This window comes from Bos grunniens, chromosome 21, assembly GCF_055505025.1.
Source record: "Bos grunniens cultivar Pamir isolate PY7600 chromosome 21, Bosgru_T2T1.0, whole genome shotgun sequence".
NCBI classification, from domain to species: Eukaryota; Metazoa; Chordata; class Mammalia; order Artiodactyla; family Bovidae; genus Bos; species Bos grunniens.
Genome location: NC_141185.1, coordinates 5571749 through 5589783, shown reverse-complemented (window position 1 = coordinate 5589783; position 18035 = coordinate 5571749). Strand labels below are relative to the sequence as shown.

Genomic DNA, 18035 nt, shown 5'->3' with positions numbered 1-18035 from the left:
CCATACGTCAGATACATTCCGTATCTTGGCCATTTTTAAATGCTGCTCCTGTGAACGCGGGGCGTGTGTGTGTTGGACTTGGTGGTGGCGGTTTGGTCACTAAGTCGTGTCTGACTCCTGTGACTCCATGGATTGTAGCCGCCGGGCTCCTCTGTCCATGGCATTTCCCAGGTGAAAATAGTATTTTCGTTTTCTTGGGGTAAATACCCAAAAGCGAAATTGCAGGATCATGTGATAGTTCTGTTTTTAGCTTTTTGAGGAACCTCTGTACTGTTTTCTAATAGTGGCTATACCAATTTGCATTCCTACCAACAGTGCACAAGGGTTCCTTTTTCTCCACATCTTCGCCAACACTTCATTTCTTCTCTTTTAGGTAATAGCCACTCTGACGTGTGTGGGATGATGACCCCTTGTGGTTTGGTTTGTGTCTCCCTGGTCACTGCCAGTGTTTACCGTCTTTTTATGTATCTGTTAGCCGTATTGGTCCCTTATCAGATACATGATTTGCAATCACTTGGTCCCACTCAGCAGATTGCCTTCTCATTCTGTTGGTGGCGTCCTTTGCGTGTAGCTTTTTAGTTTGATATAGTCCCGCTTGTTTTGCTTTGCTTTTGTTGCTCTTGTTTTTGGTATCAGTTTCAAAAAAATCACCACCAAGACCTGTGTCAAGGAGCTTGGCACTTAGATTCTCTTCTAGGAGCTTTATGGTTTCAGATCACAAGAATATGGAGATTAAACAACATGCTGCTGAAGTGGATTGAAGGACAGATCAAGAGAGAGACTTTTAAATGCCTGGACACAAGCAGAAATGGGAGTATAACCTAACAGAACTTGTGAGATGCAGCAGAAGCAGTTCTCAATGGTACTGCTAAGCTCATAGCAGAAAGGCCTGCCTCAAGAAGCAAGGAAAGTCTCAAACAGCCTAACTACACGCAGGGCGCTGGGAAAAGATGACCAAAACAAGCCCAAAGTTTGTAGAATGAAGGAAGCGACGATGATTAGAGCAGAAATAGAGACTAAAAAGACAACAGAGAAGAGCAGTGAGACTAAGAACTGGTTCTTTGAAAAGATAAACAAAACTGACAAGCCTTTAGCCAGACTCACCAAAGAAAAGAGAGGACTCTGTGTTCAGGTTAGAACGTCCATACTTACTCAGAGCAATCAAGAGACTCAGTGCAATCCTTATCAGAATTCCAATGGCATTTTCCATAGGACCCACTCCAGTACTCTTGCCTGGAAAATCCCATGGACGGAGGGCCTGGTGGGCTGTAGTCCATGGGGTCGCTAAGAGTCGGACACGACTGAGTGACTTCACCTTCACTTTTCACTTTCATGCATCGGAGAAGGAAATGGCAATCCACTCCGGTGTTCTTGCCTGGAGAATCCCAGGGATGGGGGAGCCTCGTGGGCTGCCGTTTATGGGGTCGCACAGAGTCAAACATGACTGAAGTGACTTAGCAGCAGCAGCAGCAGGATAATACTACAGTTTGTACAGAACCACAAAAGACCCCCATGGCGAAAGCGATCTTGAGAAAGAACAACAAAGCTGGAGGCATCACACGCCCTCATTTCAAACTATATTACAAAACTGTAGTAATTTAAACAGCATGAGATTGTCATAAAAGCAGAAATCAGTGGAGCAGAATAGAGAACCCGGTCATAAACCCACACAGATATGGTTTATTAGTTTATGACAAAAGGAGTCAAGAACGTACAGCGGGGAAAGGGCATCCTGTTCAATAAACGGTGCTGAGGAAGCTGAACAGCCACATGGGAAAGAGTGAGGAGTCGTCCTTTAACAACCCTTTGGTTAACGCATTCTAGACTATGCAGAGAGCTACAGGAGCATAAATACGAATTAGGAAAGACTCGCCCTTAAGAATCTTTATATCTAGAAGTCTTGATGAGATATGTGTTACAGCGTGACCTCTGCAGTAACCCCATTAGGTAGGTCGAGCCAGGATGACTATCCCTGTTTCACAGTTGGAGAAACTGAGCCCCGGGGTGCTGCCTGGGGTGACAGGGCCAGGACCCCGGAAGCCAACTCCCAGCTCAGGCTGTGACCACACAGCTTTATCAGTTAAATGAAATAACTGGTTTTCAGACCCTCGCTGTTCTGCTGCTCGTGTTGAAGAGCTGCCTGGCCAAGCTACCCCTTCTTCTGACGCATCCACGTCCCCCTGTCCCCTGGTAGCCCCAGGGACACGGTGTCCTTGCCCTACAGCAGCTCTCTCCAGCTCACTTACCTTTTATTTATTTACATGTATTTCTCTCTCTTTTCCTTTTCAGGTTGTGATCAATTATTCAATCGTGAAAGGGCTGAAGTACAATCAGGCAACGCCAACCTTCCACCAGTGGCGAGATGCCCGCCAGGTCTACGGTTTAAACTTTGCAAGTAAGGAAGAGGCGACCACGTTCTCCAACGCCATGCTGTTTGCCCTGAACATCATGAATTCCCAGGAAGGCGGTAAGTGGGGCTTTGTCTGGCCTGGCGCCCAGACCCTCCCTCCCCTCCCTCCGCGCTCCCACGGCTCTGGCTTCCGGGGTGTCCTCGACTGCAGCTGTGCTGAGCTGACGTCTGGTGGATTTGCAGAGAAAACTGCTGCCTAACTCTAGATACGAAGCGCTGTTAACAGTTTGAACGAGAAGAGAGGCCTCGGCATCGCCCCTGCCCTTGGAGCGGGCGCTGGCTGTACTGTGTGCCCGAAACCGGGCGTCCAGGTGTGGCACCTTGGAGCGGGCGCTGGCTGTACTGTGTGCCCGAAACCGGGCGTCCAGGTGTGGCACCTTGGAGCGGGCGCTGGCTGTACTGTGTGCCCGAAACCGGGCCTCCAGGTGTGGCACCTTGGAGCGGGCGCTGGCTGTACTGTGTGCCCGAAACCGGGCGTCCAGGTGGGCACCTTGGAGCGGGCGCTGGCTGTACTGTGTGCCCGAAACTGGGCGTCCAGGTGGGCACCTTTGTCGCCTGCTTTCCACATCCTCAGCGCGCATTTGGCAGAGTTTGGAGGGAACAAGCAAAACTGTATTCTTGAATTCAGTCATTCCTAAGCTTAACATAGTGTTACTGAACACTTGCTGTGTGTTGGAAACTGTCTGGGGCAAAACAGGTCAGAAGTGAATCGATGGAGCCTGTTGACTCACGGCATTTGGTATCCAAGAGAAGAAGGATGGACCTGTGAACCGCTAGAGATAACATGTTGCGATAGGGGCGTTAATAAGGTGTGAGCAGGGCAGGGGCTTCAGGAGCATGGAAAGGAAAAGAAGGGACTATCCAGCTGGACTTCGAGCGGTGGTGACATTTGAGCTGGAGTTTTGACAGGCAGGGAGCTAACGAGATGAGGGAGTGGGCATCCTAGGCAGAGGGAACGGCAGATACAAAGGCTCCTGGGCCTGAAAGCCCAGCCTGTGCGTGGAGGAGAGCGTGCAGTGTCTCTGGGGCCCGAGGTGCCAAAGGAAGGAGGCTGGATGTGAAGTTGGAAGGTGGCAGGGGTTGCACAAGGAGAGGCTTCAGCCAACCTGGGAGACTCGGGGTGTAGACAGCGGGGTGGGGGCAGAGAGAGGGGCCAACAGGAGCGTCTGCAGGGTGGGCAAAGCAGAGACGCAGAAACACATGTGGCTCTTCTGGGCGGTCTGCAGCGTCAGCTTCCGCGGGAGGACAGGGCCCTCCGGGGAGTCGGCGTCTTAGAGGCCAGCAACATCCTGCGCTTGGCTGGAGGACTCAGTGTCGGTGGGCATGGCAGTGTGGGGCTGGGCCCGGGGCGCCCTGCTAGCCTTGAGTCCAGCACACGTCGCTTTGTTTTTCTGTGTCTGGGTTTCTTTTCTGTAAGACGGGTGATGAGGAGCTGTTTTTATGTGTGTGTGTGCTCAGTCGCTTCAGTCGTGTCCGACTCTTTGCGACCCCAGGGACTGTAGCCCGCCAGGCTCCTCTGTCCATGGCATTCTCCAGGCAAGAAAACTGGAGTGGGTTGCCATTTCCTCCTCCAGGGGATCTTCCCAACTCAGGGATTGAACCCTCATCTCTGGCATCTGCTGCATTGCAGGCAGATTCTTTACCCACTGAGCCACCTGGGAAGCCTGATTCTATGTTTAAATGAACTCAAATATAAGATGTTAGTGGGCCGCCTGACGTGTTAATCTCCCAGTATTACTATTCGTGAGTATTATTACTGTCATTGCTGCTGCCAGAGTTAAGGCAGGAAATGGGGAGCCATGGTACTTAGAAGCTGCAGGGAGATGCCTTTTAAATAACTGTTGTGCCTTATAGATCCAAGCTTTGGGCCCTAACTTAAACCCTCGGAGAATTTGTAAATAATGAGTGTGTTTAGAGTATGCTTCCTGCAGGTCATACGCAGAACCAGCACTGGTAGAGTTCTTTCCCACTATGCAAAGACTGCAAGGTTTGTGGATCCTCTGCTGAGAATGGGGGCTGCATGGTGAGGGACCACCGCGGTACTGAGTGACGAGTGCGGTGCCTGAAACATTGGAGGTCCCAAATAAACATTGATTAAACCATCTTTTTTCCACCCGAGAGCCTTGAGCCTCAAGGTAGAGTGAGCTGAGTTTAAGGTTTCCAATCTGAGCGGCCTCACTTGCCCCAGGATGAGAGAGTTTAGCTTTATTTTATCTCTCTATATATAGATACATTAAGGTGGGGAAAAGGTTTTCATTTAATCAGATGGCTGGCTCAAAGCAACTACTATTGACTTTATTGACTTCACAGCAGAATCACAAAGAAATCAGCTAATCCGAGCCTCATTTTCAGATAGAGATCTGTGATCAGTATAAAAAATAACTCTTGCCAGGTAGTAAGTCACCTTGGAACCCCGATCCCCTCTGGGTGGAATGCGGTCCTGTCGGGGTGGGTGGGTATGTGCTCACGTTGACGGGGGCCTGACCTGAGACTCTGCTCGTGAGTAGTCGTCCCTCCTGGCTCATTGGCCTTTGGAGGTCAAGAGCTGGGCCCCTGCGGACAGAGAGTTTCCTTCCCGTGTGTGTGGCCTGCTGTACCTTACAGACGCCTGAAGCGTGAGCTCCGTGAGCTTGTACAAAGGCGTCTGTGGGACCCCGACAGAGGCCACACCCCTCCAGCCCAGCCAGGGCTTCAGCTTCTGTGACAGTCGAGCACCTTTACCTGTGTTTGAGCTTCACGTAAGTGGGTCGTACAACGCGGACGTCGGCGTCTGATTCTTGTCCTTGACCTCACGTCTGAGGCACCCGCCCCCTGGCCCATGTGTGTCCGCGGCCAGCCCTGTCCCTGTGGAGCACGCTCCGGGGTGTGGCTGTGTCTCCTTGCCCAGTCGTGCAGCCCCTGGAGCCTGGGCAGGACCCGGGCAGCCTCCCCACCACCTGCCACTGGCCTCCCGCTGCAGATAATTGCGACGTTTCTATCACATGCCCTGCATTGGAAAGTGCTGTCCCGCCGTCCTTGGTGGGAGCCGTTCGCAGTGCAGCGGACCCTTGAACAGCACAGCTCTGAACTGGGTGTCCACTGACACGCGGCTGCTGTTCCATGAGTACATCTCTGGGTCTCCGTGATCCGCGGCTGGTCCTGTGTGCGGGTGTGGAGCCGACTGTGTGGTTACCCGCAGGTTGTCACCTCTGCAGACCAGAGCCCGACCCCCACGGGGCTCAGGGCTCAGCCGTGGTGAGAAGAGTGTGTGCCTGGAGGCACCAGAGTCTTGTATCGAGTCTCCGCTCTGCCGCCTGTGGCCCTGGGATAACAAGCCCTACTTCCTAGGGCTGACATGGAGATTCAGTGCGAGTGTTTATAGAGCACTTAGCGTGCAGTGCCTCGTGTGTGAGAAGAGTGTGAGTAATACTGGTTCTTCTTTCCACCTGCGGTCTCGCTGAATTTGCTTGTCTTTAGGTTTCAGCATCCTTGTTTGTAAAATGGGGTCAGAAGTCCCACTTAAATGGGTGGAGGAGAGGATTCAGTTGCCCAGCGCAGGGCCGGGCGTCTGGTAATCAACCACCTCTGCCCCTTCCAGTCCTCACTGGCATGTCCTATTCTGAGCCGGGCATCCAGGGCCCGGGCTCATAGACCGTGGACTCTCTGAGCTGCAGGGTCCAGCCGCATCTCCCACCCCCACCCTTGTGCGTGAGGGCACTGCTACGCATGAGCATGAGTGGCGCCCGCGTGCCCTTGTGCGTGAGGCGCAGCCCTGTGCGTGAGCGGGCTCAGTGTTTCTGGGTTTCTGGGTACCAAGTGGCGGGTGTGCTGAGGGGGGTTCAGATCAGGGCTCCTTGTGATTGGGTGGATGGCAGAGATAATGATTATGGTAGTAAGAACATCTGCACCTTCTCACAGCCCAGGACGTGTGTGTGTGTGTGTGTGTGTGTGTGTGTGTGTGTGTGTGTGTGTGTGTTAACCAGAATCTTCTCCCACGTGCCCCTTCCAGCTGCTTCTTGGGCAAAGACTCCCGCTAACTGGGCAGCCTGGGGGTGGGCCTTCGCTGGCCAAGGAGGTGCTCCCGAATGCCCTGCTTTTTTTTCCTGCAGGTGTCAGGCCAGCTTCTGTGACACACGTTTACCCAGATGGCGAGTGGGGGCTAAAGGGAAACATGTCTGCCGCAGCCCTCTGGTGGAACTGAGACTCGTATTTAGGGCCCCTGGTTTGAAATCCAGGGTTTTTTCTACAGCTCTGCACTGCCTCAGGAGGTCAGAGAGGAGGGTCAGCCAGCTGTGGGCCCAGCCTGACCCCACAGCTCTGGGCAGTCGTCTCCCTTTGGGGACCACAAGGGCTTGAGCAGGGTGGTCGGCATGGCTCCTGGCGCGTTACCGCCACAGCAGACAGAGGACCACGGTCGTGGGTCTCGGTGGTCGGCATGGCTCATGGCACGTTACCGCCACAGCAGACAAAGGACCACGGTCGTGGGTCTCGGTGTTCGGCATGGCTCGTGGCCCGTTACCGCCACAGCAGACAAAGGACCACGGTCGTGGGTCTCGATGGTCGGCATGGCTCCTGGCACGTTACCGCCACAGCAGACAGAGGACCACGGTCGTGGGTCTCGGTGGTCGGCATGGCTCCTGGCGCGTTACCGCCACAGCAGACAGAGGACCACGGTCGTGGGTCTCGGTGGTCGGCATGGCTCGTGGCACGTTACCGCCACAGCAGACAGAGGACCACGGTCGTGGGTCTCGGTGGTCGGCATGGCTCCTGGCGCGTTACCGCCACAGCAGACAGAGGACCATGGTCGTGGGTCTCGGTGGTCGGCATGGCTCGTGGCACGTTACCGCCACAGCAGACAGAGGACCACGGTCGTGGGTCTCGGTGTCGGGGGTCTTCATCGTCCCGACTCCGCACTGCCAGTACCCTTACCTGGCTTCCTTCGCTGCCACCCTCCGTGGGCGCCCACCAGCGTCTGGTTAAAGCTGCCTGTTATCAGCCAGGGGAGCTGTGTTTATGGGCTGTACTTTGCCTCCAGACCCGCCTGGGCTTCCCTCCCTTCCTCAGTTCGTTCTCTGTGCAGACATCAGTTTAGGGTTAGGGTTACAGCCCTGATAAAGACAACTGCTTCTGCGTGCGTCCATGTGAACCTGCTTCTGACTGTAAACAGGCCACTTTTTGGGGCCCCCGGTCTCCCCATCTCTGAAACTAGGGATACAGACTTGGTCAAGATCTCTGCAAGTCCTTCTCACTCTCCTGGTTTAGGTTTTAGGTGCACTGTCTGGACAGAGTGCATGCCAGTTCACTCCTTACAGACGTGTCCCCGTGGCCAATGCTCAGAGCAGGGAAAGCCCAGAGAAGAAACTGGAATGGTGGAATGTCCCTCTATACCTCCCGGAGGACCTGGCACCTCCGGGAGATAGGCTCCTTCCTCACCCGTAGTCCTTGTTTATTACTGAAAAATAGAAAATACCAACGAGCACACACAAAATTCCACACTTGGAGCTGTGTTCCCAGGGGAGAGGTCAGGATCAGCTCCCCCCACAGATAGGCCATCAAACCTCAGTTAGGACTCCCCCAGCCTTAGCTTCTCCGCCTGTAAAATGGGTGGCCAGGCTGATCTTAGACAGGATCCTGAGAAGTGAAGTTGCTCAGTCGTCTGCGACTCTTTGCGACCCCATGGACTGTAGCCTACCAGGCTTTTCCATCCATGGGATTTTCCAAGCAAGAGTAATGGAGTGGGTTGCCATTTTCTTCTCCAGGGGATCTTCCCGACCCGGGGATCAAACCCAGGTCTCCCGCATTGCAGGCAGACCTCTGAGCCACCAGAGAAGCCCACACATGGGTGCGCAGCAAAGCGCGGTACGCGTGGCAGGAGTTGTGAAGACTGGCCTGTCTCGAGCAGGAGGTGGCACCTTGGCACCCCCCGGCTCAGGGTGAGAGAGGAGCATCCTGAGGGCCTTGGCACAGGCTGAGACGCAGGGGTGCCTCATGGGGTTGGTGGCTGCTGCTGTTGGGGGGCAGGAGCTTGCCTGTTAGAGGCAGCTCTGTTTCCAGTTCAGGGTTGAGCACAGGGACTCTCAAACGGGGTATGTTGTGGAGTTCTGGGGCTCACCAGGCACATCCGGCCCTCACCTGACACAGCCAGAACAGTTCCACTGTATCTCTTGGGGCTCTGCAGAAAAAGAGGAGAAACCCTGGGGGCGTGGTGCACTCCACGCTGGCACGTCTCTCAGAATCTAGCGCTGCAGCCTTTTCTTACCTGGTTTATTCCACGGTGACATCACTGGTACCTTTCAAGCTGGTGATGGACATTCTCCTAGTCTTTCCAATGTCCGTGTCCTTAACCGATGCCCAGCGTGGCGTCACTCCCAGTGGGCAGGCGCCCAGGCCGGGGCCTCTCCCGAAGAGTGAGGCCCAGAGCCCTTTCCTCCTGTGTCCCACCTCTTAGCTTCCTGGAGTGGGGCTGGATCCTGCTTTTTGTAAACCTCTTTTCTTCTGAAAATTATCTAAAGTAAAAGAAATACTGAGCTGTCTTCTTCCTGCGGAAGCCGTGGGCACTTTCTATCCCCACCCCACCCCAAGGATCGCTGGGGACACCCACTCCCTCCTGGCAGCTCTGCTCCTGGCGGCTCCCCATGCCCACTCCTGCCTGCCCCCTGGCGGCCACTTCCCGCGCACCAGCCCCCGGGGCGCCCTACCACCCGCACCCCCAGTGACTCATCAGGGCGCCTTCCCCAGGTCCCCGCCTGGTGTCCCTTCCTGTCCCCACACGTCCAGCCCCACCCGCCCTCAGGGAACCTTGCTCTGCCGACAGAGCTGTTTCCAGCCTGGACATGGCAGGGCTCCCTGTCCTCCCCCGCGCTCCGTCGTGATAGGTCGTGCTCCCTGCCGTGTCCTGTTTGTCTCTGACCCTCAAACCCAGCCCACCGTCTTAGCTGAAAGGCTCTGGCTGTACCCACCAGGTTAGGTGAGCACACGCAGGGTCTTGCTGGTCCAGAGACCCCCAGGCTCACGTGTGTTCTCTCACTTTCCCTCCCCTCCCTCCCTGCCCGGGGCCGTCTCCCACTTGTTGACCTGCATTCCGTGCACTTGGTTTGAGCCCGAGATTGGTTCATCTAGACTGTGAGCCCATCAAGGGCAGGTGCCCTGAAGCAGGGCTGACGGGTCCCAGGTGTCCGGGGGAGGGTGAGCTTGTGGCACCTGTCTGTCTGCCTGCCTGTCTGTGCCCCACGGGCCCCTCCTGCCGCCACGCCATCCTCTGCCGACCAAGACACCATCGCTGGACCAGCAGCCTGTGGAAGCGGGCGCGAGGCGAGGGGTGCTATCTGTGGTTGAGGACACGGCAAATGAAACTGTCTCACACAGAAATCGCACCCATCTCCTCGGCCCGCCTTGCACCACGCAGACGGGCAGCAGAGGCATCTTCCCAGCCGGCAGCCATGTCCTCACCGAACTCCAGCTGCCGTGGCCTGTGTGTGCACATCGGACGTGGCACAGAGTCAGATGGGGCTGGGTTCTGGCACTGCTTGTGCTGCAGGTAACCCTCGGGCAAGTCATTGGGCCTTCCTGAGACTCAGTTTGTCCATCTGTACAATGGGTTTCCCACACCCACCTCACAGGGCTGTTATGACAAAGGCATGAGGTGTTGTTTGTGCAAGTTTTGTCACTTGAAAATGACTGTAACAATTTAAAGTCACTCTTCATTCTTTTTTTAATATTTGAAAAGTTACCTAACCAATGTATCAACGTCTTTAGTGATCCCTTGGGACATACGGGGCGGGCAGGGCAGCTTGGACTGGGGTGGTGAGTCCACTCAAGGGTCCGAGGAGAGGCTCTGTCTGACCCCGGGGTCTCCCTCTGCTCCAGGTAGGACTTCATAGCCCTCGTGGGCCCCTCACGTCTGAGCCCCCACTGGCGGCCTGCTACCACCATCACCTTCCTGTTAGGAATTCCTGTCTGTGCGCAGCTCCCACCCTGGAGGAGGAGGACCCCTTCCACCAGCCCCGGGGTTGTCTCCCTAACACTATTGGAGGGGTTTCTTTGGGGCTTTTCGTTTTCCGTAGATCTGGCCTGGGCACCACAAGCCCAGTTAGGGCTCGAAAAGGGTCTTTTACAGAGGCTGCCTCACAGGTGCCCGCCCACCTAGTACTTGTTGAGTTGAGGTGTGGTAAGCAGCCTGTGGTCCACACAGGTGACTGACGTGTGACACAGACTCCGGAGGCAGGGGACGGAGTGCCAGTCCCATGCCCCAAGCCCTGTCACACAAAGAGCCTGTGAAAACTTGAGCAAGCCGTCTCATCACCCCGAGACTCGGTTTCCTCATTTTCAAAGTAGATGTAAAACCGCCTGCAGAGTTTCTGTAAGACTTGAATTGTGGCATAGACGGAATGTGGTTTGTGAGCTGTGAAGCAGCCTAAGAATACAAATTGTCATGCTTGTTTCTGGAGCAACCCTGTCCCAAGACTTCCTCCTGGGTCTCAGCCCTCGCTAGGACAGGAAGAGGCCGGGCACCCCAGGGCCGGCCCACCCCGTCTCACTGGGTCCCCACGGCAGCCTCTAGAGGCTGTCAGGGACATCTTAGGAATCCTTGTCCCTGCCTGAAGGTTGAAGGTTCACAGCAGTGATTCGCCTGAGGCCACCCTCGTGAGTGACAGAGACCCCAGTGAGCTGGCAGCCTCCGTGTTTCTGAGCCCTAGCCCAGCTTGACTGTAGACTGGTTTTTAGCGCGTCCTTGGCCGCACTGGGCCGTGGTTGCAGCGTGTGGCGTCTTCTTGGCAGCGCGCGGCCTCTCTGGTCGCAGCGCACAGGCTTAGTTGCCCTGTAGCGTGTGGGACCTTAGTTCCTGGACCAGGGATCAGATCCATGTCTCCTGCATTGGAAGGCGGATTCTTGACCCTCTGGACCACGAGGGACGTCCCCGTGGGTTATTATGGACATTTAACCTGGCCCATTTTTATAGCCAGATACTTACATCTCCTGGTGTAAGTCAAAAACTAGATAGCATCCATTTTCTTTTTTCTCACCTGGCATACTTAATTCCCTAAAGAATGATGATTTCACAGGTCAGCGTTCTGCCAACTTTAGCTCACATTAGATAAGAGCCAGCTCAGATATTTTCGTAAGTGACCATCCCAGGGACTCAAGAACCCAAGTGCGGAACTTGGGTGCAACCTGTGGCTCCTAGAGTGGACAGGGTGTGAGCACTTGAGGCCCCGCCCCCGCCCCCGCCCGCTTGTCAGCTGCCTGCCTTCATTCATGATTTATTCATTCAGCAGACACCTGGGTTCTCACAGCAGACACCTACTTGATTTACCTGTTTCTGCGCTTAGCCGAGATACATCTGTTCTCCACCCACAAGCAGATTGATCTTTGCACATCTCGGTCAGGCTGGGTCAGCCTTGCTCAGGACTCTCCAGGGACTTACAGTCTTACCCAGCATCAAATCCAAACCCTGACTGAGGCCTGCCTGGGCCTCACTGGCCCTGGCTGCCTTGCTCAAGCGTTTCCGCCCCATTCCCTCTCCCACGGACCTACTTCCGATCGCAGGGGCCTTCTGGCCTCCACCCCGACTGTGCCACGTGCTTCTTTACCCTGTGGCCCCTCCGCCCGGACCGCTCTTCCCTGCGAGTAGCCATGGCTCCTTCCCTGGTGCCTCTGCTCACGACACCCCGTCAGGGAGGCAGCACCGCCACAGCTGGCCCATCAGCTCTTTCCTGCTGTGGTCTGCCTGTTACATGTTGCCTGTCTCTCCTCTCGAGAACCTGGGTCCAGGGCAACTGTCCATGTCCACGGCTGCCTCCCCGGTGCCGTTTTTGTGATGGAGGAAGGACCAGGCATGTACCTGGCCTGTTCCGTTCCGGGCCGTGCACCAGTGCCCAGAGGGGACTACAGAGCTCAGTCAGGCGGGGAAGAGGGACTAGAAGGCACAGCATGGCCAGTGCTGGGACAGAGTGAGGAGAGGCCCAGCCCGTGGGGACCTTTCTAGAGCTTAAAGGATGGAGAGAAGTTTACCAGTGGAGGAGAGGGCAGTTGAGAGAAGCTGCCTAGCAGAGGCTTGAAACCTCTCTGCACTGAGCTCACAAGAGCAGTTCCCATCCTGGTGGGTGTGGGGGATCTGTCGGTGAGGTTTACGAAAGTCGGTCAGTTCAGTCGTTCAGTTGCATCCGACTCTGTGACTGCATGGACTGCAACACACCAGGCTTCCTTGTCCTCCACCATTTCCCAGAGTTTGTTCAAACTCGTGTCCATTGAGTCAGTGATGCCATCCAACTGTCTCATCCTTTGTCGCCCACTTCTCCTCCTGCCCTCAATCTTTCCCAGTATCAGGATCTTTTCCAGTGAGTCAGCTCTTGGCATCAGGTATCTTCAGAGGTGAAAAATTGCATCCTGATACCCTGCCCTGGAGCCTGCCTCTTGCCAGGGCTTAGAGGGAGGGTCCTTGTGGGTTCCCAGCTGCCTGCTGCGACCTGAGGGCCTCGAGCGCTGCCTCTCCAGCTACTACGCAGCAGTGGCTGCAGCCCGCGGCTCCTAAGTAGACTTAGCAATGGTTTGCCCGGCCAACCGGCCTGGGTCACTCCCTGTCCATGGATAGCACCCTGTCTGTCTCCCAGCTTCAGAGGAACACAGCACAGACAGGTGTTGCTGAAGGAATCCAGCTCAGCCACCGCTGAGGTGGGTGAGTTGGGGCCTCCCAACTGTGTCCTGACCCGTTGTGTGGGGTGGTGATAAGAGCCTGTCCGGTGTTTGGGGGAAGTACACGCAGCGATGCGGAGGCTTAAACGCGGCGTATGTCTCTGCTCAAAGTGCTCGCCCTCCAGCAGGGGCACACACAGACACCTACCAACTGTCCTAAAAAAGCGGCCTGGGGCCTCGTAGGCAGGGCTTCAAGAAGGCTCTGAGCAGGCCTCAGGGTGGCAGGCCAGTGGGGCAGAGGTGGAAACGGGCCACACCACAGGCAGAGGAACCGCCAGAGAGAGGTGGGAAAGACAGGCACATCTGGGGAACGCAGGTGATCTACAGCAGAGGTTAGGAGAGCGGGTCACAGGGCCTTGGATGCGGTCAGGATCCCCTGTCCTGGGCTAGTGCACGGTGGAGCTGCAGGAGACCTGCAGTCTGGGTCCTTCCAGTCCTGGCCCGTATGTCGTAAAAGCCCACTCCCATTTTACATAGCTGTTCCTCTTTGCCTGTTGGGAATTACTTCCCCTTCAGTAAAACTGATGTTCCAGAGGGTGATATGTGCCCTCTTGTTTCTGCATGTATCTCAGTGCCACCGAGCAGTGGAAGGGTCTGCCCAGGGCACGGGGCCTCTGCACTCCAGGTCGGGTGTGCAGCGTGGCCTGTCCTCTGCAGCAGAGTGCAGGAGCGGCCCTGCCTTGTGACCTCAGGGACTCAGGCACGGCTGAAGGTTAGCCAGACTGCGGATAACTGGCAGGATAGTCTTACCTGATCTCCTCTAGAAATATCTTCTCTCCATGGGAGCAGAAAACTTAGAATAAATCCTTGTTGAAGAAGGAAGAGACGGGGTGCAGATGGGCACGGCACAGGCTCGAAAGCCGCTGGGCGGGTGGTTTTGGTTCTGGTTCTGACTGTGTCACTCACTTGCCGCAGGCAAGCTTCTAATCTCTGGACGTCCCTGGCCTGATGAGGTAATGATGATTCTGCTCCTGGGATGTGTTATGAGAATTTAATACAGACGTGAAATGACGGTTGCTCAGGATTACCTAAGAGGAGGGGGCACTGGCAGGGCTGAGTTGCTCAGTGTCAGATTCTAGGCTGCGTAGAAGATCCACAGCCCAAGACAAGTGATGCTCTCGGGCGCTTCAGACCAAAAACCGGAGTCAAAGAGCTTCAGCGCTGTGCAGTGTCATGCTTGGTCGCTCAGTCGTGTCTGGCTCTGTGCGACCCCATGGACTGTATCCTGCCAGGCTCCTCTGTCCATGGGATTCTCCAGTGAAGAATAACTGGAGTGGGTTGCCTTTTCCTCCTCCAGGGATTCTTCCTCAATCAGGGATTGAATCCCTGACTCCTGCATTGGCAGGCGGATTCTTTACCACTGCGCCACCTGACGAGCCCTTCAGGAGCATGCCCAGCATCAGAGTGGCAGAGCCAGGACTCAAATTTAGCTCCAGGTAGCTTCAGGCCCATGCTCTCAGAACAGTGCCAGGCATGTGGTAAGTGCTTTGAGAAGTGGGGTACTGCTCCCAGCCCCTTGACACCTCCTCTGGCTCATCCCTTCAGATGGGAAGATTAAGTCCCAAAGAGGGAAGATGACCTGCCGCCCCAGGCCCCAAGCCCAGTAGAATCCATGTGTTCATCATCCAGGGAAAGGTTTGAAAGGCGAGGCTGCATGAGCTCCGGGTCAGGGAGGAAACGGATGGGGCTGGGGAGGTGCCAGCCTTAAGCCCCTCCTAGGCAGCAAGTCTGGGGGATCCGAGATTCCTTCGAAGTCTAGCGTGGTACCTCACAGATTCATACATATCTGCGTTTTATCCATGAGGGAAGCTGGTAAGGGAGGTGGTGCCTGAGCTGCACAGGTCACTCACCAGTGGGGAGAGAGGAGGCTGGGGAGGCAGGTTAGCCTGTAGGAGGCTTCGCTCACATCCCAAAGGAAGCATTTCCCACAGGACCTGCGGAAGCGGTGCTTCCTGTGCAGGGACCATCAGAGAAGGGCTATGCTTTCTGCTGTTTCATGTGGAAACTCAAGGAAAGAGTCTGAGACCAAGAGAGGGGAGGAAGCAACCCTCCTGCCAGCCAAGGAGCCGGGGGAGGTGGCATGGGGACAGAGACCTCTTAGCTGGGGCTTGGAGGCCCCCGGACCTCTGTCAGCCTGAGAGGGCAAAGGAGCCTTCGTGGTGGAAGGAACAGCCCCTGTGCCATAGGTGCCCAGAAAGGGGTCCGGGCAGTGGGAGAGGCCAGGCTGCTGGTTGGGCCGGAACAGAAGACAGGACAGGCAGGCTGGCTGGGACCTGAGGGGAGCGACCGCGAGGGGCGCCTGGGTGGAGTGGTGAGCGGCAGAAGCAGTGGGCGCCTGGGCTGAGTGGTGCCCAGGGCTCGTCCTTCGGTCGGTCACCTGGTCCCTCTGGATCCGCACCCACCCGGTCCTTCCCCACAGCCCCCAGGAGACAGGAGAGGCTTCTGGAAGACACATGGTGTCACCAGGGGTCGGGCCCCTCCCCCCCAGGCCCCTGAGCTTTCTGGAATCAGGTGGACAGGAGGGTTCTGATAGGTTGGCTGAGAAGCCTCATTAAAGATTGACGCAGTGAAGCCCATTAGACGGCTGCTGGCGTATCGGTTTCCCAGAGCCCAGGCCGACGGCGGAAGGAGGAGAGGTGAGTGGGCAGGAGGCGAGCGGTGGGCAGGAGGCGAGCGGCGCGCCCCCAGGCGGCTCCCGGGGCCGCGATGGCCAGCAGGGAGTGGGCCTTCCACTGCTTCTGCTCCTGCCGCTGCCACTGCACCGTCCTTTGCAGAGTGAACTGTAGGTGATGGGAGCCCCTCCCTGGCCCTCCCGCTTCACTCCCAGGTGCTCGGGTGGGGGTGGGGGCAGGGGCAGAGCCCTGGGTCCTGGGGCCAAGTCCCTTCACCGACGGCTGCAGGGTTGAGGTGCTGTTCTGGCTAAGGCCTTGCAGGAGGGGTGGGCCGCCATGGCAGGTAGCGGACTCGGTGGTGGTCAGCGTGGGCTCCTGTCCCAGCAGCCCCGTCCGCGTAGGGCGCCTGTGGCCTTGGGAAGTCACTCACCATTTCCAAGCCTCAGTTTCCCCCTGATCTGTGACACAGGTCTGGGAGGCTCCACCCTGGATAGTTGAGCAGCTTAATCACGGAAATGGCACAGAGGTCCTTTGCATGATAAACCTGACCAATTTTATTGCACCTTATCCTGTTTGAGATTCTTTTCGAGGTTTGTTTAAGTCCTGAATGGAGCTTATTAAGCAAAGGAGGGGGAAAATGTTTTACTTGGGCAGTAATTATCCCAAGCACCGGGCTGAGTGGGACTGAGCAGGCTGGTTGGCGGCGTCCTGGCCTGGAAGCTGGGAGGCCTGGGTTCCAGCTCCATTTGTCCCAGTTCAGATGTGTTCTCAAGCAGGTCTCTCCCTTTGCCCCACCTCAGGACCCTTCTACGCCAGGAGGGGGGACATTCCTCTCTGGCACCCCGGGTGGCACCTGGGCCTCCTGCCGTCACCGTCAGAGTGAAGGGGTCTCTCCCCTCCGGGGAGGCGGGGGGGTACTGGCTGGCGCTTAGTTGCGAGGCTGGGGGCCGCTGCTCGCCGTGTGGTCCTGGGCAGCCTGCCCTTCTCTGAGCTGCAGCCTGAGCATCTGCCCATGCTGACCTCTGGGTCTTCAGGTCGTTTCGACGCTGGCCACTTAGACACAGCTTTAACCGCCGGTCACCCTGGGGTCGAGCCGTAACTGGTGGGCCCAGGGTTGAGGGCATGCTAGAGGCTTGTAGTGGAAAACGACCCAGAGGCAGGGTCATTATCGTCTGTGATAAACCATCAATTTATCAATGCAGTGATAAATCGTCTGGCTCTGTGACCTGAGGAAAACAAAGCCAGCTGCCCCACGTATCAGCTGACTCTGAGCCTAATTTCACTGGTAAGGACTGGGCTGAAAAGTACACAAGATTGACTTTAAGCAAGAAGCAGACTGGCAGGGTGGTGGCAGTCAGGATTTGTCTGCTGTTGAGCCAAGCTCAGGAAGTGGGGCAAGCCTCCCACCCCCCAGGCTTCCTGAGCACAGAGGGGACAAGGCAACTGTCTGTCTGTTTGTCGGTCTAAGCAGGGCTGGTGTGGACAGAGCCCTGGGCTGCTGACATTTGTCCTGGGCGCTGGTCCCAGCTCTGAGACCAGGTCCTGTGGGGCCTTGGCAGGGTGGCTCTGAAGACCATGGCCAGCCCAGATCACAGGCCTCATTCCCACGAGGACTCCTCCTTGCTTGGCAGGAGGAGCCTCGACACCAGAGGGGAAGGCTGCACCCCATCTCAGAACTCATTGGCTCTGGGCCCGTGCAGGACAGGGGCGCCTCAGGAGACAGGAGAATGAGCCTGCAGAGAGGTGGGGAGTCTGGGGGGGCTTGGGGCTCTGCCCAGCGCGGGCCAGGTGGCTGTCGCTCGCTGGCCAGGAATTCCATCAGCACCACTGAGCAGGTGCTGGGTCCATGGTTCCTGGCACTGCTGGGGTCTCGGGTTCCATCCTCTCCGGAGGCCCAGGAGATTGCCTGTAGAGGCCGCCTGGAAACCTAGCCCCTCCCTGTGTCCCCAGTGGCTGGGTGGGTGTCTTGGGGCCCCATGCATGTTAATGGGTCGCTGGAGGACGACTCTTCTCAGGAGGAGGCATATCAGCGCTACCTCGGCTCGTCCGCCCACCTTGGCGGGGCAACCAGAAGTACAGTACCTGGGACAGGAGCCGTGAGGCCTGCCCTGCCCTGCCCAGCCAGACTCGGAGTGGAGTCACAGCCGAGTGCTTGCCCCCCCATGAGGACTCTTCATTACAAGGTGCTGCGGCCTGCTGGTACATAGACGTTCAAGAGGAGGGAGAGGATCTCACAGCCCCAGGATGGTCTCTGTAAACATCCTGTTCTTTGCAATTGTAGCAACCGAGAGCGGGGTGATCCTCGGTCCCATCCTTCTCGCCTATAGAATCCTGGAAGGCCA

At 56.5% G+C, this 18035-nt stretch overlaps 1 protein-coding gene across 18 annotated transcripts in view; it reads left to right on the top strand.

Annotated features, from left to right (window-relative positions):
• The window catches only part of EVL (Enah/Vasp-like), a 155812-nt gene that overhangs the window by 113425 nt on the left and 24352 nt on the right, over positions 1-18035 (top strand). For all 18 annotated transcript variants that reach the window (XM_086362964.1, XM_086362958.1, XM_086362950.1 and 15 more), the window contains exon 3: positions 2290-2467. In XM_086362964.1, coding sequence (XP_086219090.1) covers positions 2290-2467 — 178 coding nt within the window. The remainder of the gene's footprint in view (positions 1-2289; positions 2468-18035) is intronic.